Source organism: Cucumis melo, chromosome 8 (assembly GCF_025177605.1).
Source record: "Cucumis melo cultivar AY chromosome 8, USDA_Cmelo_AY_1.0, whole genome shotgun sequence".
NCBI lineage: Eukaryota > Viridiplantae > Streptophyta > Magnoliopsida > Cucurbitales > Cucurbitaceae > Cucumis > Cucumis melo.
This window is the reverse complement of record NC_066864.1, coordinates 30,845,393-30,871,657: the sequence shown is the minus strand read 5'-3', so window position 1 is coordinate 30,871,657 and position 26,265 is coordinate 30,845,393. Positions and strand designations below refer to the sequence as shown.

General features: G+C 34.0%; 1 protein-coding gene and 1 long non-coding RNA gene across 8 annotated transcripts; one reads left to right on the top strand and one right to left on the bottom strand.

The window, feature by feature from the left end:
• Positions 1-154: 154 nt before the first annotated feature.
• LOC103489987 (uncharacterized) lies at positions 155-9,600 on the bottom strand. Of its 6 annotated transcripts, XR_001762728.2 has the most exons (9): positions 9,429-9,600; positions 8,392-8,477; positions 7,475-8,034; positions 6,087-6,179; positions 1,655-1,742; positions 1,539-1,580; positions 1,145-1,267; positions 650-698; positions 155-380 (listed from the first exon to the last, which is right to left on the bottom strand). It is a non-coding gene; the product is annotated as an uncharacterized LOC103489987 (long non-coding RNA). The 6 variants fall into 6 exon arrangements; XR_007823276.1 differs by lacking the exon at positions 155-380 and having other exon boundaries at positions 392-698; XR_007823278.1 differs by lacking the exons at positions 155-380; positions 6,087-6,179 and having other exon boundaries at positions 392-698.
• Positions 9,601-20,521: 10,921 nt separating this feature from the next.
• On the top strand, positions 20,522-25,801 carry LOC103489977 (ras-related protein RABE1a). Of its 2 annotated transcripts, XM_008449343.3 has the most exons (9): positions 20,522-20,682; positions 20,830-20,946; positions 21,448-21,520; positions 21,607-21,707; positions 23,590-23,655; positions 24,480-24,577; positions 24,661-24,723; positions 24,804-24,896; positions 25,492-25,801. In XM_008449343.3, the coding sequence occupies exons 2-9, from the start codon at positions 20,874-20,876 to the stop codon at positions 25,573-25,575; spliced, it is 651 nt and encodes a 216-aa protein (XP_008447565.2). In that variant the 5' UTR covers positions 20,522-20,682; positions 20,830-20,873; the 3' UTR covers positions 25,576-25,801. The 2 variants fall into 2 exon arrangements, with proteins under 2 accessions (XP_008447565.2, XP_016900837.2); XM_017045348.2 differs by having other exon boundaries at positions 20,584-20,946.
• Positions 25,802-26,265: the final 464 nt, after the last annotated feature.

Sequence of the window (26,265 nt, the reverse complement as noted above, 5' to 3'; positions counted from 1 at the left end):
TATTCAAATGTCATAATTGTATTTTCAGTCCTTGTTTTTCTTGTCCTATTTTTTTTATTGAATCCCTATTTTTCTGGTCGCCCTGCCATTACACATACCAATACAATCACAAAGTACAATATAATCACAAAGTACTATACAACACACTCATATGGAATGAAACGGTGAATGCTTTAATATATATACTTTATCATACACTTTCTAATAGTTATACAATTGTTGGTAAATTGTTTGTATAATGAAGCAATGAACATATATGTTTTGGTAAGAACAAGTTATTTAAATAAGTATATTTGAACCAAAATTTTGCTACCAAATCTACAAAAAGGCCTATACATCAATGAATTGCCGCAAATATAGCTTCACTGCTCCAACAGATTCTTGCAAAACATAGTAAGAAAATTAAAAGAAATTTTAGACTATTACTCTATGTATCAACAACACAACACATTCACTTCAACAACACACTTCAATAACACAACATATACACAACACACTTCAACAACACAGGACATACACAACATAACATATACACATTTGATGATGATTGTAGTAGGACTGCAATATAATAACTTTAAGTAGTAAGACCTTAAAGGTACAAATAAATTCATCAAATGAATTAAGGCCTTGTAGTTGTAATAAGCAATACCTTCACAATATTATCCGTATACTTCAACACCATGGATACAGCAATGTCACTGGAAAAACAAATGTTGTCACCATATTTTTCTAAATATAAGAAAATTAAGAAAATAGACTTGGCGCTATTTTTGTAGTGTATATTTCCACACTATCACACAATCCCACAAGACTTAATTGATTGAATAATGAAGACTTCCATAAAGTCAACCTAAGATAAGATCTACTATTGATGCTAATAACTCTAAAAGTGCAATTGTTTAATACCTGAGGGCGTGATTTAGGATCATGAGAACCGTAATAAATGAGTAACCATGAAATAACCTCTTGACAAAAGCATAGTCGAATAAAATATTCAGATGGCAAACAAAATTGAAGATTTTCTAGGTATGGATTACTAGAAAATAGCCCATTTTCCCAAACAAAAGAAAAATTGTATTCAAATCAAAATCATAAATTAATGTTCTTCAAATCATGGAGAGAAAATGCACAAGCGTTAACTTACTTGTTCGCTATTGCATCAAAATCTTGAATCATTATGGCAATAACATTGAACGCCATGTCAAACACATATAACCGGAAGTTTTTGTACATTTACATTCCTTGAAGGCCGTTACTTGATTATAGCCTACAGAAGAAAATTTTACACATAATGAAAAAAGCACTAATCAGAAATTAACTTAAACAGAATTGTCCCATGACTTTCAAACTGAAACCCAACACAAAGTCAACAGAGGTTTCTCTATCAAAGTATCGATAAAACATTTCAACAAAAACCAAAAAACCTATTTAATGTATTGAAAGTTCTTGTTAGGGGGTGGGGAGCCTTTCAATTTTAACAAATGGTATGTATGATTAAAAAATGGTGACAATATTAAAATTGAACACAAATAATTCACCTCAGTGTGCACTCCAGCAAATCCACTCAAGAGTGTCATGATCTACAAAAACAAACCACCATATAAAGACAATAAGTACTTTAAGGATCACTCAATCTTCCTACAAAAAAACATACCACACTTCTCTCATAGAGCATTACAGAATGGGAACTCATTATAGCCATCAGCCAACCTTGAAAATGTGTTTGAAGAACATGATCGGAGCTGTAAAGAAAATGTAAATATATAATGCATTCAATAGTTATAAACACAAAATAAAACTTGGAACAACTATCTATTAATTGATAAATACAGTCATCACAGAGGAATTGAGTTAGGAATTGAGTTAGGAACTGAAAATGCAAAAAAGTTAGTTCTTAAGAAATTTCATGGCATTTCTGGTTGTGAGAAGCATCCTGAATATACAATAGGAACTAGGAAGAGACCCAAATAATTGCAACTCAATAGTAAGCAATAGAATAGTTGGAAAAGAAATCTTACTTTGAATTTAACTGTACAACAGTGCACCCAGCACATAGTATAACAAAGTGGTAAAGGGGAGAACGATAGAATGGGGCAAATGCCTTCTTCTTTCAAACATGAAGAGATCGATCACAAAGTCAAGTTGAAAGCTAAAAACTAAAGAAAAATTCTTACCAAAATATGATTGATACTATCCACATATACATTGGTATATCATCTTGTTAATAACACAATTATTCTAGAAAACAACACATCTAGGAAAACCCAAGTTGAAAGAAAAATTCTTACCAATTTACAACTATAGTAACAGAGATATTCACATAGGTTTAACACAGATCTTGCTACAGTTTCCTAGTCACAAGATTGCAAAATCAGCAACATATAGGCTTAACGCAGATCCTATTACATAGAACATAATACAGATCCCCTCTTATAATATTATAAGGTGGCTGGTCTGGGATAAGACATAATTTCTTTTAAGTAACCCAACTGTTACAATTTTCCATTTAAAATCCTTAGATACAAATGCAAAATGTGAAGAATATTTGTTAAACGTCATGACTTGATTTAAAATAGACAGGTTGGAAGATAAGAGAACCAGTTGAGCAAGCAGTAGCACTCCAATCCCAATATTCAAATTTGGATTACTTTTAGGGTGGATGCTGCATACATATAAAACTTGAAAGGCCAACTAAATAATAGAGAGAATCCAGAGTAAATTTATAGTTCAACAAACTACCTTTATTGTTAAAAACAAAGAGTGACATAACATGAAGTTAGGAACATGCAATAAGCAAACAAAGAGGGCAATTTTGAGCCAAATGGCAAAGATATTTTAGATCTTCAAATTATTGAAAGCAATTAACAACAACCCGAGGCTTACGTGGAAACCCGAGAATCGGGAGAAAAACCACGATACTTTAGTTTTTATTATTTATCTTATGAATGAATACAATAGGTATTAAGGGAGAGAATAAATAGAGTACAATTGGAGTAAGAAAGGAAAAGATTTAGGAAATAAAATCTTCTATATTATTCTTTCCAAAAATACTCTAAGGGCAAAGCACTAATAATTCTCACACTCCCCTTCAAGTTGGGACGTAAAAATCAATGAGTCCCAACTTGGTAACACAAAGGTCAAAGTGTGGTCTGGGAAGCTCCTTGGTGAGAACATCAGTAACCTGTTGGCTTGAAGGAATGTACGGAATGCATATGCTTCCACTGTCAAGTCTTTCTTTTATGAAATGTCGATCAATCTTAACATGTTTAGTTCTATCATGTTGAATTGGGTTGTTAGCAATACTAATAGCGGCTTTATTATCACAAAAAAGCTTCAATGGTGTCTCACATTCCTAATGAAGATCTGACAAGACTTTCTGGAGCCAAATTTCCTCACATATTCCCAACTCATAGCTCTGTATTCAACCTCAGCATTTCTCCTGGCCACAACACTTTGCTTCTTACTCCTCCAAGTTACAAGATTTCCCCAAACAAAGGTACAATAACCGGAGGTAAATTTTCTGTCAATAACAGATCATGCCCAATCCGAGTCAATATATGCCTCAATGGTCTTTCTATTTGTTTTTCTAAACATCAACCCTTTACCATGTGTATTTTTCGAGTATCTTAGAATTCTTTTAACAGCTTCCATATGTTTCTCATAGGGAGCCTACATAAATTGGCTGACAACACTCACAGTAAAGGAAATATCAGGACGAGTATGAGATAAGTAAATTAATTTACTTACAAGGCACTGATATTGTTCTTTATCAACTGAAACTTGATCATCAGAGTTTTCTAGTTTACAGTTGAATTTAATAGGAGTATCAGCAGGACGACATCCCAACATACCTATCTCGATTAGCAAATTAAGGGTATATTTTCTTTGAGACATGGAGATACCTTCTTTAGATCTGGCCACCTCCATTCCAAGAAAATATTTCAGATTTCTCAAATTGTTGATTTCAAATTCATCATCCATTCTCTGCTTTAGTTGACTGATTTCTGTTTGATTATTTCCAGTCAAAATAATGTCATCCAAATAAACTATTAGAATAGCAATCTTCCATGTCTTGGAAACCTTTGTAAATAAAGTATGGTCAGAGTGCCCTTGACTGTACCCTTGAGACTTGACAAAGGTAGTGAATCTGTCAAATCATGCTCATGGAGACTGTTTTAGATCATATAAGGATTTCTGAAGTTTACAAACCTATTGACTAAATTGGGCTTCAAATCCTAGCGGGGGGCTCGTGTAAACTTCCTCCACAAGGTCTCCATTTAAAAAAGCATTCTTAACATCTAGCTGGTATAAAGGCCAATCTTTGTTCATAGCATCGATAGTAGGACTCTAACAGTATTCAACTTAGCAACTGGAGAAAAGGTTTTTGAATAGTCAATGACATAGGTCTGAGTAAATCCCTTTGCAACTAACCTTGTCTTGTGTCTATTAAGCGTACCATCTGCTTTGTATTTGAGAGAGAACACCCATTTGCATCCAACAATTTTATGTCCCTTGGGTAGAATATAGATCTCCCAAGTTCTATTCTTTTCAAGAGCCTTCATCTCTTCCATAACAGCATTTTTCCATTCAGGACACTTTAGAGCAGTGTAGATATTTTTCAGTATTATGGTAGAGTCAAGGCTTGCTGTAAATGCTCTAAACTGTGGAGAGAGATTATCATAATAGTTGCAAATGGGATGTTTAATGAAGGATTTGGTACCTTTTCTCAAAGTAATGAGAATGTCAAGAGAAGGATCATACTCATCAAGTTTCCTTGTATGACCCTGTTCAGCTTCATTGTTACTTGTTTCTATTCTAACATTAGTCTCATCACCACAGTTCTTTTCTTCCATATTTTCAAGAACAGCAACATCAGACCTGTCATTCTTACTCATTGTATTATTAGTACAAGGTTCTGTAGGATTTTCCATACTTTGGTCTCAAGGAGGTTCGAAGTCTTAGACTGGAGCCGGCAGTTGACTAGTAGGGGACCCAACTTCCTTTCTGAGATTCCTCCTGTAATATGTTTTCCAGAGAACTTGGTTTGTGGGTAAGATTATGGGATGAGGATCAACGTTAGATACAATACTAGGAGTAGGTTCAATAAATTCAAAGGTGTTGTTAGACTCTTCACTCACACTCTCCCTTGAAGATGGCTAACAGAAAAGTAGGGCCGGTTCTCACAGAAAGTAACATCCATAGTGATAAAGTATTTCCTAGACGGTGGGTGAAAACATTTATAACCACGCTGGTGAACGGGATACCCAACAAACACACAAACTTGAGCCTGAGGGGTAAATTTTGGTCTGATTAGAGCCAAAATTATGGACATAAGCGGTATACCCAAACACACGAAAAGGAACCTAAAAAACAAGGCGAGTAGAGGGGTAAGACTCCTTAAGATAATATAAGGGAGTTTAAAGGTGGAGAATACGAGAAGACATTCTATTGATTAAGTGAGCGGCTGTGAGAATAGCATCTACCCACAGGTATGATGGAAGTGAAGTGGAAAGCATAAGGAAACAGGCTACTTTCACAAGTTGATAGTTTTTTCGTTTGACCACTCCATTTTGTTGAGAAGTGTAAGCACACGAGGTTTGGTGAACAATCCCCTTGGAGACTAGAAATTCACTAAGGTTATGGTTTTGGAATTCTCAACCATTATCACTCCGAAGAATTACAATTTTTGTATGGAATTGTCTTTTAATAGTATGATAGAAGTTTTGGAAAAGGGATGAAACCTCAGATTTATCTGTGATAAGGTAGACCCAAGTAAGACGAGTATGGTCATCGATGAAAGTTACAAATCACCACTTTTTCGATGAGGTGGTAACCTTGGAAAGACCCCAAACGTCACTATGGATGAGGGTAAACGGTTATGTAGGTTTATATGGTTGTGAGGGAAAAGAGACCTGATGTTGTTTAGCCCGGATACATACATCACAAGATAGAGAAGAGACATCAAGTTTAGAAAAAAGGTGGGGAAATAAATATTGCATATATGTAAAGTTTGAGTGGCCTAGTCAAAAATGCCAAAACATACAATCTTGTTTAGAAGTGCTAAAGTAGGATGACAGTAAACTAACCCTAGACAAACTACTACAGGAGGTATCATCATCAAGGATGTAAAGTTTCCTGTTGTGCCGGGCAGTGCCAATCGTCCTTCCCGAGCTCATGTCCTGAAAACAAACCTATTCAGGTAAGAAGATAGCTTTACAATGTAACTCACAAGTGATCGTGCTTATAGATAACAAATTGTAAGACAGTCTAGAGACATGCAAAACATTCTAGAGAGCAAAACCGTCAAAGGGAACTATTTGTATTTGCCAGCGATCGAAGCTGGAGAGCCGTCAGCTATTTGAATTTTTTCATTACTGGCACATGGGGCATACGAGATAAAGTGTTCCGAAGAATCTATCAAGTGATATGTAGCCCCCAAGTCTAAGATCCAGGGATTCTTCCCATCAATGCTAATAAGCCCAAGGGATTAAGACATACATGACTGAGCAATGGCACCCGGAGACGGAGTCTTGGTTTGGCTCGCAGTAGGACCAATTGATTGAGAAGTGCTGGCAAGGGTAGTCTCACTAATGTAGGCACATCCTGAGTTCTGTTTCTTGTTGGAGGACCGTTTCTTACCTCCTATTACCTCCTGGGGGACGATCGTGGAGTTTCCAACACTGATCCTTGGTGTGCCATTGTTTCTTGCAGTGTTCACACACAGGGATTGACTTTCCATTATTCTTGTCACTATCATGATTTGAGGATCGAGCGTTAAAGGCAGCAGAGTTAATGGTAGGGGTAGTCAGTACACCCATGGCATTAGTGCGATCCTCTTCCAGGCAGACTTCAAAACAAACTTCTATTAGGGAGGGAAGAGGCCTTTGTCCGAGTATACGATCACAAATAGTATCAAATTTGGGATTAAGTCTTGTAAGGAAGTCATAAACACGGTCAACCTCTTCAAGTTTAGCATATTGTGTATTGTCATTTGGTGTGTCCCAAACTATCTCTTTGCACAAATCCATCTCTTCCAGAGGAGAAAGAGCTTGTTAAAATAGGTAGTCACGTCCAAGGTCCCTTGTTTGCAATTATGGATCTATTTTTGCAGTGTATACAACCGAGAGGCATTCTGTCGTTTCGAGTAAAGAGTCTGAGTTGTATCCCACAAATCTTTTGTTGTGGTTGCATATAGTAAAGGCTTGTCGATCTATGGTTCCATACTATTAATCAGCATAAACCGAATAAGTGAGTCATCCCCTTTCTAGAGTCGTTCCAAGGCATCTCCTGGTGGAGGAGGTACAGTCTCTCCAGTTAAGAAGCCGAACTGGTGGTGACCTTCGAGGAACATCTTTATTGATTGGGATCAAGAGAAATAATTTTGCCCATTTAATTTTTCACCTGAAAAATTTCCTGTAGACAAACCCAAAGAGCCAGTTATATAATTTGATGGTAAATTAGGGAATAAAGTTACCGGGTTCTTGAAATACATCGACAACTCGGTTGGTTTGGAATGCATCGAAAACTCGCCCGCTTTAATGTTCAATCTGTTCTGGAGTTGATCAATCCTGTTACCAGAAAACAACGGTTGCTGTAAAGAGTCAACATACAGCGGATGATAACTGTACAAATTTGATAGATTTATAATTGAGGGTTTCTATCCAAAGTTCATAGGTGGCACGTGAGGATGCGGATGACCGGAAGGGTTTGACGGTTGGACATCCGACGATGCGTAGAAGGGAATGGCGGTGAGATGAAAATGCGATGACGTGTGGGCCCACGCATCAGACAGAAGCGGTGCGTGAGGCATCTTCTGGTCAGACAACGGCGCGTACGACTGCGAAACCACTCCCGTTGGGTAGATCGATGATTTTTTTAGGTTTTGGAGCAGTTTCTCTATGGTGGCGGTGGCGGTAGTGACAGGTTCAATTTCGATCTGGGTTTCTCCTAGGTTATTTTCTAGGGTTTCGTTATTGCTTTGCTCTGATACCATATTAAAATCAATTAACAACAACCCGAAGCTTACGTAGAAACCTGAGAATCAGGAGAAAAACCACGATACTTTAGTTTTTATTATTTCTCTTATGAAGGAATACAATAGGTACAAAGGGAGAGAATAAATAGAGTACAATAGGAGTAAGAAAGGAAAAGATTTAGGAAATAAAATCTTCTATATTATTCTTTCAAAAAATACTCTAAGGGCAAAGCCCTATTAATTCTGACACATTTCATAAGATAATTGTATATAATACCAGTTATAGTGATAGGATTACAATAATAAAAAAAAAAATTAATAACTAATCTAACAAAGAACAGAAAATATGAAAAAACAAGACAACACAATAGTAGAAACAACAAAATATATATTTAGCATTTATCACAATACAGTACCTCAATAGGCCATCCATCCACGATAAATACATCCCAGGAGTAACCATCAGTTGTTGAAAACACATGTACTTCTCGAATGTTAAGTCCTATATCAAAAAGCAAAGCAAAAAGCTAGGAAAAAAAACTTATTTTTGTTACTTCTTTTCCTAGGTTCAACTGATTTTTATAATTATTCCCCTTCCTGTCTATACATAAACAAAGGACTTCAATTGGTGTATTTCATTCTTTAAATAAAAAGGTTTCTTACTGAAATAAAAAAATATTCCATTTGCCAAAAGATCATCTACACTCGACTTCTTGAAAAGAGAGAATAATACATCAAATTAATGTAGCGACTAAAATTGATAAAAAGGAAAAAAAATACTAACAAACAATCAAAGAGTTTCTGCCCTCGTTAATATTCTTTTGTTCCTTTAAAGCCATCTTCTAAGAATTGTTGATTATCATAAATTACTGAGAATGCTAAACATATAGTAGAATGCTGGCTTTTGTATACATAAGTTCCTTGAGAATGCTAGACATACCATCATTTATGGTATGCTAAACATACCATAAACTTGTACTCTCTACTAGTGCAAATTTTTTTAATTTTATTATTCTATGAAGCTTTTTCTATTTAGTTTTCATTTGAAGAGTCCTTTTGAATTTCAGTGTTTGGAGTTTTTACTTTTTACTTGTATATTTCATTCATCAATAGAATTGTTTTTTACAAAAAAAAAAAAAAGGGAAAAAAATCAAAATTCTACGAAACAATTCTCAGTGACGATTGATAATTCTAGGTGTAGCAACAGGAAAGCAATTCAACCCTTACAGAATGTTCCCACTTCAATTCAACTACAAACTTAAAGCAATTCATATAAAACAAATCATCCCATTATTCAAACAAAAGATGGTTTTGATAATTACTCAAAGACACATGAGATTTCAACTGATTACATATCACCACACTTTCCTTTCCAGCAAACAAAAAAGCAAACCAATAAGCCCTTTAATAAAATAGCCTAGTCAGAGTAGAGGACAAAGATAGAGTTACTGACAATGGCTTCAAAAGAACCATCAATGAACCACTTTGTGATGTCACCCTTTTGAATAACCAAGCAGTTGAGGGAAAAATTTTGAAGCGAACCACTTCACTGCCCGGTTCATTCGCCATTGAAAAGGTTTGGCTATGGATGGCCCAGTTCATTCGCCATTGAAAAGGTTTGGCTATGGAAGAGGGTTAAGGAAGAGAGAAAATAAGAAGAAGTAAGGGAGAATGGAGAATGAGGAGAATGAAGAGATGCATGGATAGAACTAAAAAGAATGGAAAATTGGGAGAAGGAAAATGGTAAGAGATAAAGCAAAATCTTTAAGATCTATGAGTAAATATTAAAAGTTGTAAATTAAATAGACATCGGAGATGGATGGTGGGCGACGTTTGCCGATGACAAACTACTATTGCAGTTGGTCAACAACTTTACAAATGAGGTTGAGGGTGGAGTTCGATCCTCTGATGGCTAGCGGCGTTTGAAGTCTTTGAGAGAGGCATTTGTGAGGTTGGGTTTTGCATGAGGGTTTGAGTGAATTTCCTAAAGTTTTATTTTATTAAAATTTATTTTAATAAATTATTTAATGCTTTTACATTTTATGACAACCAATAACTGTCATAAATAGTGAAATCCGAAAATAGCATTCTTTTTCCTGCCAAAAATGCGAATTCTGACATTTTATGACATTTTTTCTTCTCTCCTTTCAATTTGGGGTGTAATGAACTGTCATAATATGCCATTTTTCTTGTAGTGTGAATTCTTAGTAATATTTCAAAACCAAAAACTACTTTTTTTTTGTAGTTTCAAATGTTGGTTTAGTTCTTTTAAATATTGGTAAAATATAGATAATAAAATATAAAATAAATCTAGAGATGTGATGAATTAATGTTTATACATGTTTTATCTAAAAAAACAAATTGGTTTTCAAATAAACTTCATATTTCTAATCTTTCGTTTTTAAAAAAAAAAGACAATTTTAAAAATTGGTTTATAAGTGCATATGATATATCACATATGTTGCTTTTCTAAAGAATAATTTCATGTAAATTTATTAAAAATGTTGATTTCTTCTATGTTCATATTATTTTGACTTTCCGAACTAGATGATAACTATTTGTTTTTATTAGTACAATGTATGATGTGGTTAATTTGAATTGTGATTGTTAAATGAAATAAACAAGTTGATGATGTCTTGATGTGATGTTTTCTTTTGTTTATTTAGTTAATAAAAACAAGTAAATAAAGATTGCTAGATTGGATATGTTCCCTCATAAATTAATAAACTCAATCAGTCAATCTACCACATACTTGTCCAATTTGGAAATATATAAATCAAAAGTTAATATAGTTTTTGAAAAAATCTTCCTATGAGTTTGATCTCAAAATGAATCAATGTGTAATTGAGTATCGCTTTTTATGAGTGTGATGTTAACATAACACAAAACACAATTAAAAATATTTAAGTGCATCTTCGATTGCATTCATTTTTGTACTTTAATTATCAATGTGACAACAATAAAATGTGTAAATATAAATACATTTTGAGATGCACCCAAGTATCACACTTGATATTGTAATGATATTTTATTGAATAAAATAGTATGTGTATTTACATCAAGGAACAAGGGGGATAAATAAAAACGTATGTGATAAATAAGGAAACAAATAACATAAGATAATATATTCTTAATTACAAAAGATTATATACATTAATACCATCCCTCAAACTCAAGGTGGTAGAGTAGCTGTCAGCTTGAGTTTAATAAGTAACCGATTGAAGCGGGTAGATGGTTAAGCTTTGGTGAAGATATTTGTTGCCTACTCATTGGTGGAGACAGGTTGCAAATAAGTGTGTTGTTAAAGAGATGATGACGAATGAAGTGACAGTCATTTTCGATGTGCTTTGTACGCTCATGGAAAACATCGGAGTTCAACGATTATCACAATGAAGGAGAGTGGGACCCTACTAGGGAACACCCATATCAGCAAGGAGCCAATGAAGCCATAGGAGTTCAACGATAGCATCAGCAAGAGCACGATATTCTCATTCAGTACTGGAACGAGAGACAACATTTTGTTTCTTACTACGCCAAGAAATGAGAGAATCGCCTAAGTAGAAACAGTAACCTGTTGTAGAACGCCGATTAGTGGGATCCCTAGCCCAATCTGCATCAGAGTAGCCAGATAATACGAGAGAGGATTGAGAAGAAAACTGAAGTCCATGCCCAAAGATCCCTTGATATAGCGAAGAATACGCAACACAACAGTAAAATGGATGGTTCGAGGAGTAGCCATAAATTGACTAATATATGAACAACATATGTAATGTCTGGGTGAGTCACTGTTAGATAGATGAAACTGCCAACCGCTTTCTGCCATAAAGGGTCAATACTAGCCTCTTTATAACAGGTAGGTCCAACAAGAGAAACAATAGTGGAAAAACAGTGATAATCTTGGAGATGGATGGGAGGTTCCCTTACCCGAGTAGAACGATGAGGAGGGGTGTCTGGAGTAGGTTCAGAACTATCGTCAGAGACAGACGACTAGTTCGAGTTTGCAGAAGCAGGTGCAGATTGTGCAAGCTCATTATCAGGAGTGGACTTAAAGAGAGGAAAAAGGTCAACAGATGTATCGGTGAAGAAAGGTTAAGGACTAGAGAAGGAGGAGTGGAATGAGGACAAGCGAGAGAACATAGTGTGCTCCCAAAATGTGACATGACAAGATATATGAATTCTATTGGAAAGAGGATCCCAACAACGAAAGCCTTTATGTTTTGTGTCATGGCCAAGAAAACAACAGAGGCGAGCACGTAGTTCAAGTTTAGTGTGTTAATGAGGATGTAGGAGAACAAAGCAAGCACAATAAAAAACTTTAGGGCGTGTTTGGGGTGGGGTTTTAGAGGGAAAATGATTAGGAAATTGGGCCAAACCGTGTTTGGCCCAAGGAATATGATAAATAATCATAATCCCTAAATAACCCTATCTTATCCTATTTTTACTTTCTTACAACCCTACATTACCCTACCTAAATAACTCAATCTAAATTATATTATTATTTTTTAAATTACTACAATCATAATCCTTCCCCCAAACACATATTACTATAACACTACTATCATAATCTCTCCCCCAAACACATACTATTATAATACTACCTTTTATATTCTTTCCCCCAAACACATATTATCATAACACTAGGATTATCATAATCCTAGGATTATTATAATCCTTTTCCCCCATAACTCTTTCCCTCCCCCAAACGCACCCTTAAGGTTAGAATAGTTGGAAGGAGTACCATATAGTCTTTCGAATGGAGAGATGTTCTGAAGAATAGAGGAAGGAAGACGATTGATATACAAATGTAAGAGCTGCTTCACCCCAAAATTTCTTAGGGCATGAAGAAGAAAGAAGGAGGGCACGTACTAAGTCAAGAATGTGGTGATGTTTGGGCTCAGCACACCCATTTTGTTGAAAAGTGAGGGGGCATGAGCGCTAAACAAGAGTGTCCTGTTGGGAGAGAAAAGATAGAAGAGTGGAGTCCCAAGGCATTGTCAGTGCGAAGGGTTTTAATAGGACAATAGATTTGGGTGTGGATCATGTTAGCAAACTCAATATAAGTGCGAGATAATTCAAAGCGATGTTTGAGAAAATAAATTCATGTAAATCGAAAGAAATCATCAATGAATAAAACATAATAGCGATAACCATGGATAGTGGTAGTAGGGGCAGGACTCCAAATGTCAGAATGGATTAAATCAAAAGGTTTATCACATATAGAAATGGATGTAGAGAAAGAAAAAGCAGGTTGCTTAGCAAGTTTGCAATTTAAACAATTAAAAGGGACAAACTTTAAATTGTTAATAGAAATTAAATGACGCAGTTTTTTAGGAGAAGCATGACCAAGACAAAGATGCCACTGATATGTATCAGAGTCAGTGACATGAGCAGAAATGGATGAAGGAGGAGGAACATGAAGTGATAGGAGCTCAAACAATCTTTCCACTTTGCGACCCATCTCAATCGTTTGTCCCGTCTACGGATCCTGAACCTGACAACCATTGGGAGAAAAAGAAACAGTTTAGTCAAGGTCGAACAATTGACCAACAGACACTAGATTAAAGGTTAAGTTTGAGACATAGTAAGTATGAGGAAGATTCAAACTAGGGGTATTAATGGTGCCAATGTGAGTGATGTTCATACAATTGCCATCAGCAGCATAAATAGAAGGTAAAGATTTAACAGGACTAGGAGAGTTCATAAGAGAATAATTAGATGTCATATGATTGCAACAGGCAGAGTTAAGAAGTCATCAATTACCTGGTGAGATAACAAGTGTAGAGGAAGATGATGAATTAACTAATTTAATAGACTTTGAAGATCACTTATCTGAAAATGGCGGGTGGTGGAATTATCTGAAGTAGCAGCAACAACATAGGAGGTACCAGGTTTAGTAAAGTTCTTTGCTCTTGTAGAATAGCTTCGAGGTCGAGGTGTTTTTATTGGACAATTATCCAAAATATGACCTGGCTTATGAGAGTACCTGCATTCTATTTTAGCACAATCAATAAATTTATGACCAGTGAGCTTACAATTCTTACAAAATGTGCTTGATGCTCCAGATGGTGAATAAGTGCCGACAAGAAAAACATCAAAATGTTTAGAGAGATTGATGTCAATATGTTTTTCTTCAAATAATATTTCTCGGATAGTTGCATCCAATGAGGGCAAGGAACTGCAGTGTAGTAAGGCAACCCTAACAGATTCATATTTTGGACGGAGTCCCATAAGGACTTTAATAAGACGAAGATGATCTTTACTGATTTTAGCTTGATCAAGTTGAGTCCAAATAGGTTGAAGCACGTCTAGATACTCATTAACTGATTGACCAACTTCTTGATTAAGATTGACAAGCCTATTGTGCAACTAGTAGTAATGAGCTAATCTAACGAAATTTAAATCGTGTAGAGAAAAAATCCCATAACTCAGCATTTTCAAAAGCATCAAATTGTGTATGGATAATCGGGATTGATGTGTTATTCAGTTAGGTGATAATCTGATAATTTTTGTTGTTCCATTCTTCGAGGCATTTGATAAATTTGCTATCATCTTCCTTGTCTTGTTTGGTTGGTTTGGTAATATCATCGGTTATACGCCATAATTTCCAAACAATTAAAGAGCTTTTCATTTGATTTGCCCATGTAATATAATTAGAGCCATCAAGAATCATGCTAATTGGGCGAGCAATTTTACTTTTCTCCATCTATTCACAATAAGAAACAAGTCAGTTATCGAATAATCAAAGCACAAACACAGATTTAGAGGAAAACTTCAGATAACGGAAGAAGATTGAGCAGATCTGCACAAAGAAACTAAAACTCAGAAAGTGATGGCAATGAGGAATAAAGTCGCAGAACTATAGGTTGACAATTTGCTCTTCGTCGCAAATGTCTGGCCAAACGGAGAGCAGAAAAGGGCGGAGATCTGTGCAGAATCAAGCTGGAGTGATAGAGACGCAATCAGAGACGGATGGCTTCATCTTGAAGCGAACAGAGATCAGAGAACGGGGCGACGGAGAATGGCTGGTATTTCGTGTACGACGACGAGCGGCTGGGTTTTCATGGGCAAAGAACAACATAGGAAACAGATCTACACACGCAGACAACGATTGGAGATGGAGTGACGGTGAACGGAGAACAGAACAGGAGATAGATCTACACACGCAGACGACGAGCGGAGATGAAGCGACAACGAGCGGCTGGGTTGCGTGGGACGATTCGGTGGCTGTGCTCGGCTTATGCAGACGGAGCTGGGGTGATCAGGACGTCGGGGAGGTTCACGGTAGGGGGAGGCGGTGGCGGATGAACAGTAGACCTAGGTTAGGCTCTAATACCATGTAATGATATTTTATTGAATAAAATATTCTATGTATTTACATCAAGGAACAATGGGGATAAATACGAAGACCTATGTAATAAATAAGGGAAAAAATAACATAATATAATATATTCTTAATTACAAAAGATTATATACATTAATAAATATGAATAATTTGTAAGTATAGATTATATACATTAATAAATATGAATAATTTGTAAGTACAAATATTTTGAAACGTTATAAATCCAAAATCAGAATTAATCAAAGTATAACTCAATAGATTAAACACCTCTCCTTTGATTAACCTCTCTGTTTGTTTAACGAAAAGTACTTATAAGCTTAATAAGTTGTTAAAGTCGTCCTCAATGAGGGTTTGTAGTTTTATCTAACGCTATCACTAGGAAGAGAGATATACTAATTAAGGTAAAAAGGAATGTTAGAGATTATTTGATAGTGAGATTATTGTTGATTTGAAAGTTGACCTTATCTAATTCAAACTAATTTTTAGATACTTCCTATAAAGTAATACAAATCTCCAAAAATTCTAACTTATTTTATTTGCATGCTAATTGTTACGGTAAGCGACGTTTGAGACATAGAATAAGTTATTATATTTTATTAAGTGTTTGAGGGAACTATTTTAAAATAGTTAATTTAGGTTTACACCAATAATCAAGTGATCAACAGTAACGAAGACTTTGGGATTAAAGTGTGGAATTTTTAAATTAAAAAATTCAAATGAAAATCAAACTTAAAATTCAAACATTATATTTTTATTTCGAAATCTAAGGTCAACAAGAAAAAAAAATTCAAACTCAAAATTTTAAAGTCAAGAAAAAAATTAAACTACAAATTTATAAAACAAGTATATATAAAAACGAGAAAAAATATATCATTTTAAAACCTAAAAATCAAATATGTATATACAAAATTGTATAAGCTTAATTTAATTAATTGTCAAAAACACTAATCCATTTTAGTTCATCACATAACAATTTATTAAATAAATTGAAATACCCATCATATGCAATCGAGTAAAATCATGCATGTTCTAATACCACATGATGAAAAGCATACAAACGCAACAAAATTAAGAATAAAAAGAAATACCTTGATTGCATCTAAACAACTTTAGAGATTAACATGCATATGAAGTCCTAATTAAAACTAAATTAGGGTTAACGAGAACCGTACCTTAAGAACTTCCTACCTTAATCATTTTATCTGACTTGTTGACAAGATCGAATCAGGTGAGCCTCTTGTAACAAATTTACAAGATATTGGCTTAATTCTATGAAAAAATTGGAAGATATGTTTTTAACCTAAGTGAGCATGCAACTTATCTTTATTATAGATTTTAAACGTTTAATTTATTTTATAACTCTTTTATAACCATAGACAAAATCTATAACATACATTCGAACATTAATATAACCATTGTATAAACAATGAATTAATATGAATTTTAACTTATTTAATTATTAATTAAATCCTATCTAATTAAAACTATACCTTTTCCAATGTATTCAAATATGAGTACAAATTGGATTTTTTTCTCTCTAGCAATTATCCTCTCAAAAAATAGAACAAATTACTCTTCTGATTTAAAATGAAATATAATATAATTGTTTAAAAATATAAACTTATTTAAGATACTTTTTTAACATATTTTTAGAAAAAATTTTACATAACAAAGGACGGTGGTCGAACTTATGACTTACAAAGAAGAAAATCATGACAACGACTATCGAAAGTAATCTACTTTAATAGTTTATCTAAACTGAAATACTAATATCGGTAAGATTCTGTTTCATAAATATTTTGCTTTTGAAAAGTATGCCTATTTCATTTTTATGTTTTATAATATTTACATTGTTTCTTAAATGTTTTCGTTGAATTTTGAACCAAATACTAAAAAAATCTTTAAAAGATATTTTTTTAGTTTTCAAAAATCTGACTTAATTTGGGCTAAGATATTTAAATCTCTTAATTACATTCTAGTCGAATACTTGATATAATTTATGTATTTTTAATGGGCAATTTGGAATTTATATAACTTCCACAACTTGCAAATAAAAGATAAATTTAGAAATTGGAAGAAGTCTAAAGTCTCCCTCCCCTCCCAAATTTATTATTAATATTACCATTTCCAAATAACCATGTATTTTGTAATAAAATAAGAATTTTTTTTATAACCAACTCTAAAAAAGAATTATTTTTGTGTGATTCTTACAGTGTTTTATTGGTTAAAAAAATTATTTTAAATAGTAAAACTATTAAAAATATTTATAAATATAGTAAAATTGTACTTTCTACTCGCGATAGACCAAACAACTATCAATTTCTATCCTTAAAAGTAGACATTTATATAAACCTATCAAAACCTATTATTGATAGATTTCCATTTTGCTATATTTGTAAACTAGTCAAATAATTTTATTATAGTCGAAAATATCTCTTTTATTTATGCTACATATGTTTTTTTTCTTTTTAATAATTTAATACATTAACATTATTATAAATGAAAAATGGGTCTTTCAAAAAATATAACAAAGCGATAAAATATTTACATTGTATAGAACAATTCTAAAAACGAAAAAAGCTCACCGACTCACAATGAAAAATATAAAAAATGTCCCGTTAACAACATTATATTTGGTACATGATCGTTTAGATTTGGTTATTGTTTGATACACAATCGTTTAGATTTGTTCGTTTAAATTTGGATAGCAAAATCTAAACGATTTTTTTTTAATTCTATTGTTTAATTTGGTTACACAATTGTTTAGATTTGGTCGTCTAGATTTGGCTATACGATCGTTTAGATTTAGCTATTGTTTGGTACAATCGTTTAGATTTAGATAGTCAAATCTAAACAATTTATTTTTTCAATTCTATTGTTTAATTTGGTTACATGATCATTTAATTAATTAGGTTACACTACCGTTTAGATTTTGTTATACGATGATTTGGTCATTTAGATTTGGCTACTCGATTTTTTTTTCAAAATTTGTACACGATCTTCTGGATTTAGTTACCCTAATTTAAACAACATTAAAATCATAGCGAAAAAAAGAGAGAAAAAGAAGAAAGATAATAGAAAGAAATCAGATTTGGTTATCCAAATCTAAACAATGTAAGAAGAGAAAGGAAAAGAAGAAAAATAGAAAGAAATCGCAGCGAAAAAAAAATAAAGGAAGAAAGATGATAAAAAAATCACAGAGAGAAAAAGAAAGATGGAAGGACAAACCTGAAATATTTAAAAAATTGCTAACTTTATGGATTTTTTTACATGGGCCGTAAATATTTTAGTAGTTGTTATATTTATGAAAAATTTCCAATGAAAAAAGTGGTGAAAATATTCATATAACAAAAGAGGGAAGTCGAACATTATTATGAGTTGCGTCGGGAGAGGCTGCACCAAAAATGAAGGGGGGCATGCTGACGCATACCAAATCTTTCTATTGCTTACCTGTTTGGTTCTCGATCTTGTCATTTTCTGCTCCTTTCTTCCTAATCAATTTTCTGGAACCACTAGAGTAAGGGTTCTTTCTGTTTCAAGCAAGCTTGTATTTCTCCGAACGCGACTCGTAATAATGTCTAATTATCCTCTTTACACATGTTATCCATGTCTCTATGATCAAACTAGCTAAAATAATGTTCAACTTCATTTTCTCTGTTTCAGTTCTTCAATTGCACATAATGCTTAAATACAAAAGTTCGATATCGTAAATAGATACAATATACATACAACAGAACATACATTTGTATGAAATAACAGAACAACCATCAATATACATTCAAAAGCATCAACATACATACAACAAAACAATCATCAACTACAACCTCTCTATAATTTAAATATTTATGTCGAAACATTACCCTAAATATAAACTACAAACAGAAACATAAACATTACCCTAAACATAAATTACAATCTCTACAATCTAAACATTTATGTCAAAACATAAAAACTTAAATCTAAAATCTAAAGGGTTTGGAACTTACCAAAAATGGAAGAACGACGGCGAGGCGATGACAGAGAGGCAGACGACGACAAGGGCAAGGCACGGAGGTAAGCGACAGACTATTTTCCCCTCCTCCTCCTTCTCCTCTCTTTCTCTTCGAAATTTTAGTTTTGTCTTTTAGAGAACTGAAACGAAATATATAGGGGAACTCTCGATGCCGTTAGTTATTCGTCGAGAATAGTTAGATATAGTCCCGATGAATCACTAATGGCGTCGAGAGTATGTAAAATTTTCCCAACGTGCATGGAGCATCGGGATCTTGCTTTGACACATAATTAATGTTCGAGTTTATCCCGACGTCCCATGCAATCCTGACGCTCCATGCATGGTGTCGGGAATATGGCTCTGACACATAATAAATGTTTGAGTTTTTCCTAACGTCTCATGATACACGTCAAGAACTATGTTTCTATTTTCGACGCTGGTTGAGAACCGTTGGGACTGGCTTGTTTGTTCCCGACGTATCACGAAGAACATCGAAAAAAGATGCTATTAAAATAATGTTTTCGCTGTTCCTCGATGTATGTAACACGACGTCGGGAATAACAGTTTGTCTCGATGTTATATCTTCTGACACCGATTTGTGCATCGGGAACCTCCTAATTTTTTATAGTGATTCTATTAATGTCTTAGTTTTTATGAGTATCTATCGCTGATAAAATTTGAAATTTTACTATATTTTTATAAAAATTATAGTTTTGAAAATGCTCCTTAAAAAGTCTTATTTATCAGGGATCATTTGGTTGGCGATAAAAACAAAAACTTGAGTTGAGATGATAGTAATTATAGGAAAGTTATGGGAGGAGTTGACACAAATAACGAAGTGAGAAATATGATTGTTTTAGCGATTATAGGTATACCAATCGATAAGTAGCTTTTTCTCAAACCCACTCAATTCAAATCTCTCGAATTATCTAAGTTGCCAAATATTTTAAAAGATTAAACAAAAAGAAAAGTAAAATTTATCTTAAAATCTTATAAAATTTCCTTGTTCGAAGTCGACACGCGTACGCCGTATCCCAACCGCGATTTTTTCACTAACAATTTGCGGGAAAATTAAAGCTACTAAGAAAACGACGTCGTCTCTCAATTTCCTCTCAACTATTTTCTCACAACCCATCCGTTAGATCAAAAAAGATCTCAGCGTTATTCAAATCCAACGACCAACACACCTCATCCACCATACACTACATGCACCCGTCCACATACGCACCCCTTACCGGGTCTAAAATTTCAACGGCCGTCCAGTGCTGGCGTTACACGCGACGATTTCCCTCTTCCCTCTCTCTCTCTCTCTCTCTCTCTCTCTCTCTACTTCGTGTCTCAGATCTTAAATTCATCCCTTCCTTCTTTGATCCGGTAATTTTAATTTCAAATAAAGAGCAAAAATCATATATATAAATCAATCCAAATCCATTTTTCTGTTTGGTTTCTGTTCTTAGATTTGTTTCCTTTTTCTTTGTTGTAGCTGTAATCTTTCACTTTTGTTTCACTATTTCTCTCTAGGGTTTGTTTGCTCTTTTTTTTTGCTTTCTACTCTCTTTCCATCCATGGCTGCTCCTCCTGCAAGGGCTCGAGCCGATTATGATTATCTCATAAAGCTTCTCCTCATCGGTGATAGTGGTATGTCAATTCTTCACTCTTCCACCGCATTATTCCATTTCTATTTCTGCTTTTTTTTTCTTCATTTTTTTTTATAATTTGATCTTCCTGATTTGTTTGTTCTTAATCCAGCGTTAAGCTAGTTCTTTTAAGTAATGTATGTAATTTTTTTAATTTAATTTTGGTTGATTCATGACCATTGTTAATTGATTACTGTAGAATGTGCATTTTGGTATCTGCTCGAGCCTGGTATTTCCTGGAATGTATATATATATATATATATATTTACTTGTTGACTTCGTATTATGCTTCATATGTTTAACGTATTTTGCTGGGTTTTTCTAAGGATTTCTATGGAACTGTTGGATTAGGATCATATTTTGAATAGGTTGAAATTTGGTTTGATTACTTAAGATGATGTGAGATGGTGTTGCTTGCATTTTTTGTGAGAGCCTATGGTGGAAATTTGTATGGTTGTCTTAAATGGAGTTTTTTTTCATTGTTTGAATATTATCTTTTCAGGTGTGGGGAAGAGTTGTCTTCTTTTGCGTTTTTCAGATGGTTCCTTTACTACGAGTTTCATCACAACCATTGGGTAGGTGTTTGTTAAACTATTACTTTTACGAGTATGTGGTTTTCCCACATTATTCTTGATTGAGTAGGTTGAACGTTCTTCGACAGCATTGATTTTAAGATAAGGACCATAGAGCTGGATGGAAAAAGGATCAAGTTACAAATTTGGGATACTGCTGGACAGGAGCGGTTTAGAACAATTACTACTGGTTAGTGTTGAAACTTCAAGCTGACTTTATTATCTTGTGTTGTTGTTGTGATGTGACGATCTGTCGATGTTTTTGCGATGGTATCCTAGGAACATGTGTATGTTTTCTTCATTTTTTTTTCATAGGTTGGACTAAAATATCTCAATATCTCTGATCAATATTTAACGTTGCTAAATTTATAGAATCAAATATGTTAAATCTATTGACTTGTACGTACTATATAGCTCAATTGGTTAAGTAAAGTTAATAAAGACCTCCTATGTAGGTTAAGGGTTCAATTTTCCCATTCCATTTGAATTCTTTGAAGAAAAGAAAAGAAAAGAAGAGAAAACGGACTTGTTGAATCTGGATCTTTTCTTACTAGGTAATTTTGATTAGTTCGCATGTCGAGAACTTGATTCCATGCTGTCTAAAATTTTAGTTTTTGAGGTCCCATTGTCATATGGGCTCAAATAAATAATATTTGTACTTCTCATCAAAATTGCTAGATAAGCATTTTTTATTTAAGTTTAAGAGAAAAAGATGCAAAAACCACCGTTGAACTATAATATCATCCAATCTCATGCTTCTTACATTTGAGAGAGAGCAAAAATGAAAAAGTGGTTGTCGGGCTGAGAATTTCCCATGGGACATTATTGGGCTACCAAGGACCAACATGTATTCTTTCACTGAAAAGAGTGGGAGGTGATGTTGCTCAGTGAAACCAGCCTCACATGGTTCCCTCCATTTCTAGTGACAATAGAATTCAGGTTTTCTCCTAAAGCCCAAGGTCGAACTCCCTACTTGGAACAGGGAGGCCAGAGATTATCATTTGAAGACCCTACTTTTGGATTGGACTGACTTTCAACCACTTTGTTGCCCATGTTTGGGCTACAAGCTCACACTACTGAACTCAATGATAGCATGCCTCTCACCTTTTTCCAATATTTTAGTTTTACTGAAATTGTATAATGTAAATATTGCCGATATCTCAGTTGATCTTCATGGATCATGTAAGAGTCCAGTTCAATTGTTTTTTATTTGAGTGGTTGAAAAGTCTGCTCAATATGAGAGTGGTGGACAACTTCCCTACTTTATCCCCCTAACTAGGGGTGACCGTCAGTTCGTTGGAGTCGGTTTTTTGACATAACCTCCACCAAACCGACTATGATTGGTTTAGTAATGTTCAAACTGACTTCAACCGTCGATGAGTAAATGTCGTCGGTTTAACTCTATGAAGTATTTTTTGAAATATCTCGATTTGGAACTCTCTCAAACCGACACCTCTCATTCTCCTACCGACCGACTTCGGTTTGGTTGGTCGGCTCGGTTTTTTGGTCTATGATGCTCACCCCTACCCCTAACCCACTATCCATTCTTTGACAATTGAAGCCAATTCTATCAACCACATTTGTTGATAGAGCCAATCCAAAAACTAATGAGACCTTGATTAATTATTTTAACTGCATGTTTCTTTTTCTTTTGGTAAATTAATAGTTATTTTCAAGTATATATCACACCTTAAATATGATTTAGATTGTCCAATTATTAATGTTACTTTAGCTCTCAAATTTAAAGTAGTACTTACGTAATTAATATTTTAGTTTGCAACTTTTCTAGAATATAAAATTGGAGCATAATTGAAAAAAATATAAGTCCTCGAGGATTTAAATGTAAGAACCTCGACTTTTCATAGAAAAAAAAAGGTAAGGAACCCTACAACTTAGGGATGCTTTGCGCATTTTTTGAGCTGCCACTTGTAGACTCGAGATTCTTAAGTGATAGGACTGAAATGCAACAGATTTGCAGGTTTTGGGGTATGCTAACCCTTATAGCTTGGGTTTATTTTTGTATTCTTCCCCTCGTTTATTAACTAATTCTCCACCTTTTTTATCCTCTGCAGCTTACTATCGTGGAGCCATGGGTATTTTGCTTGTGTACGATGTAACTGATGAGTCGTCCTTTAACAGTAATGCTTGTTCCTTTCCTTGCCTTCTTTAGCTTCAATTGTTGTGCTTTATTGTATCTCTTTTTTAGTCTCGGATGGTCCGTTTGATAGATGATCTAGATTCTGCTTTATGGTTCAGATTCAGTCTTCAATGAATATGCGCTTGATAGGCAATCTAAATTATGTTCTTGAAAACTGTTTTTTGATTTTGTGATCAAATGGTACAAATTCTGAAATTAACTTTTCCGTGTTATCCAAATTTTGAATTTGAAATTTTAGAATATAGAATTGTACTAAAAAAATAAAGGTTAATAATATGTTTCTTTTTGCATGTTATAAACTCAATTCATTTTTGTCAAATCGGAATATGTTTGTATGATGTATTATAAATGATATGATATTAGAAAGTCTTAACTGTACAAATATTTTTAGATGAAACACGTTCTTAAATTAATTAATAATTGTTTTTTCCACTTAATATTCAGTGGGTTACTACAACTAATTTTGGAGTTAATAAATATATTATCAAACACATCTTGAACACATCTTGAACTGTTGTTAAATTGAAATCCAAATTCTGAATTGCTACCAAAGACATAACTGAAGATGAAATACAATTATGTTTTTATTGATTCTTTGTTTTCAAATTTTTGTTTTTAGGTTGCCTTCCAAACATTCCCTAATTCTTTATATCCCATTGATTTTTACCGTGATATTTGAAAAGATTAGAATGTTTTTCTGCCACTGCGTGAATTAAAATTTCATTTTGGGAACAATTTCTGTAGACGATGAATCTTCTTTAACTTCTCCTAGCTTTATGGAACTAATCTGTTCTCTTTCTGCAGACATTAGGAACTGGATTCGTAACATTGAACAACATGCTTCGGACAATGTTAACAAAATACTGGTCGGTAACAAGGCTGACATGGATGAGAGTAAAAGGGTAACTTCTTTCTCTTGCCATCTTTTTTCCTGCCTGTATGTTCCAGCTCAGTTGACATGTTTTTGACAAGAATATTTTTTCAGGCTGTCCCCACCTCAAAAGGTCAAGCTCTTGCAGATGAATATGGCATCAAGTTCTTTGAAACTGTGAGTTATACATCTTGGCTTGGAAAATTATCATATATATCTGTAGGGACATTCTATTCTAAAACTCTTATGTTTTACAGAGTGCCAAGACGAACTTAAATGTGGAAGAAGTTTTCTTCTCAATAGCTAGGGATATTAAACAAAGACTCGCTGATACTGATTCAAAAGCTGAGGTATAGTCTTTTAAATCACGTTGGCTACATTCTCATGTTGCATCTGTACTGCTACTAACCCTTCAAAAAGAATTGAAATCGAAATGATTATCCTACATCTGTTTTGTTTTTGTTTGTTTGTTTGTTTTTGAAGAAAAATTATTTTTATATAATAAAAAAATCATGATCAAATGAATTTTTTTTTTTGAAGTTCTAGTGGAGGAGAACTGCTCAACTTAAATGAGAATAAATTACTAGAAACTTGTTCATTTAAAAGTACATGGAGGTGGAAGTAATCGCATAATGTAAATATTTAGATCTTTTGTCCAATGACAACTGATAAGTTAGTGAGATATCAACGTCTACTTTATGTAAACTTTCAAGTATCCTACTAGTTTAATTATTTTACTACTCCTTTGCCCTCTGACGATATCAAGTTTTTGGAAAACACCCTATTTGTCCTATATATTTTTCTTAAACATTTATTATTTCTTTGCTTTCATCTGATGTTTTTACTAGTTTGTTGTGCCTTGTGATTATGTAAGTTTGCACAATACATTCTTTAATTCGGTGGCATTCTCTCTATGTTATTCATAGTTACTTTTGGATATTGCAGCCTCAGACAATCAAGATTAACCAACCAGATCAGGGGGCAGGAGCTGCTCAAGCTGCTCAAAGATCGGCATGCTGCGGTTCTTAAGCAAGTCGCATCGATGGGATCTCTCAAGGGTACATTCTTAAGGAATCATTTGTTGAAACTATCGAATTGGTCGGTCGTGTTACAACTATATCGGTGCCGCCTGCTTGTATCAGTTCTCATTATCATATTTTTTTTTCACCAACTAGTGCTAATCTCAGTGTGAATGACAACAGACAGATAATCCTTATTTGAGAAATTAATTATATATTAGTTGATTTTCTACAAACATTCTCTACCTCATTCTTCATCTAAATTTTATTCGATCCAGCTTGGAAAAGAAATAACAGCTCATCCATATTTGAAATGAAAGGCATGCTCTGTGGTGCTATCTCTGTTGGATAACTTCCTCGAGTAAGCCCAGATATGAGCTGCTGCTTTTACTAATTACTACCGTCTTCTATCTCTATTTTCTTCAAGACATTAATATCAATTAGCCACTTAGACCAATACCCTGCTTAAGCTTCTTCTCGCAGCTTTGCGGTCTCTCATTTCTTGACTAATGGACATGCTCTCATATGATTGCCGGCAAATGGAAGTGGTCCACGTCACCACACCAGGTTATATTTAACCCTCCATATCTTTTATTCCATGGAAAAATTCCCTTCCTTGCTTGCAGTTGCATAACACCTATGTTTTCCTCATCCCCACCACCAGGGAAATTTTTCTAATATTACTATAGTACCTATTACT

What these genes read in the sequence shown, in the direction of transcription:
- LOC103489977 (XM_008449343.3), top strand. Translation starts at nt 20,874, where the DNA reads ATGGCTGCTCCTCCTGCAAGGGCTCGAGCCGATTATGATTATCTCATA. An exon ending in AGTTTCATCACAACCATTGG is followed by an intron (nt 21,521 to 21,606) that starts GTAGGTGTTTGT and finishes GTTCTTCGACAG; the next exon opens with CATTGATTTTAAGATAAGGA. An exon ending in TGATGAGTCGTCCTTTAACA is followed by an intron (nt 23,656 to 24,479) that starts GTAATGCTTGTT and finishes CTCTTTCTGCAG; the next exon opens with ACATTAGGAACTGGATTCGT.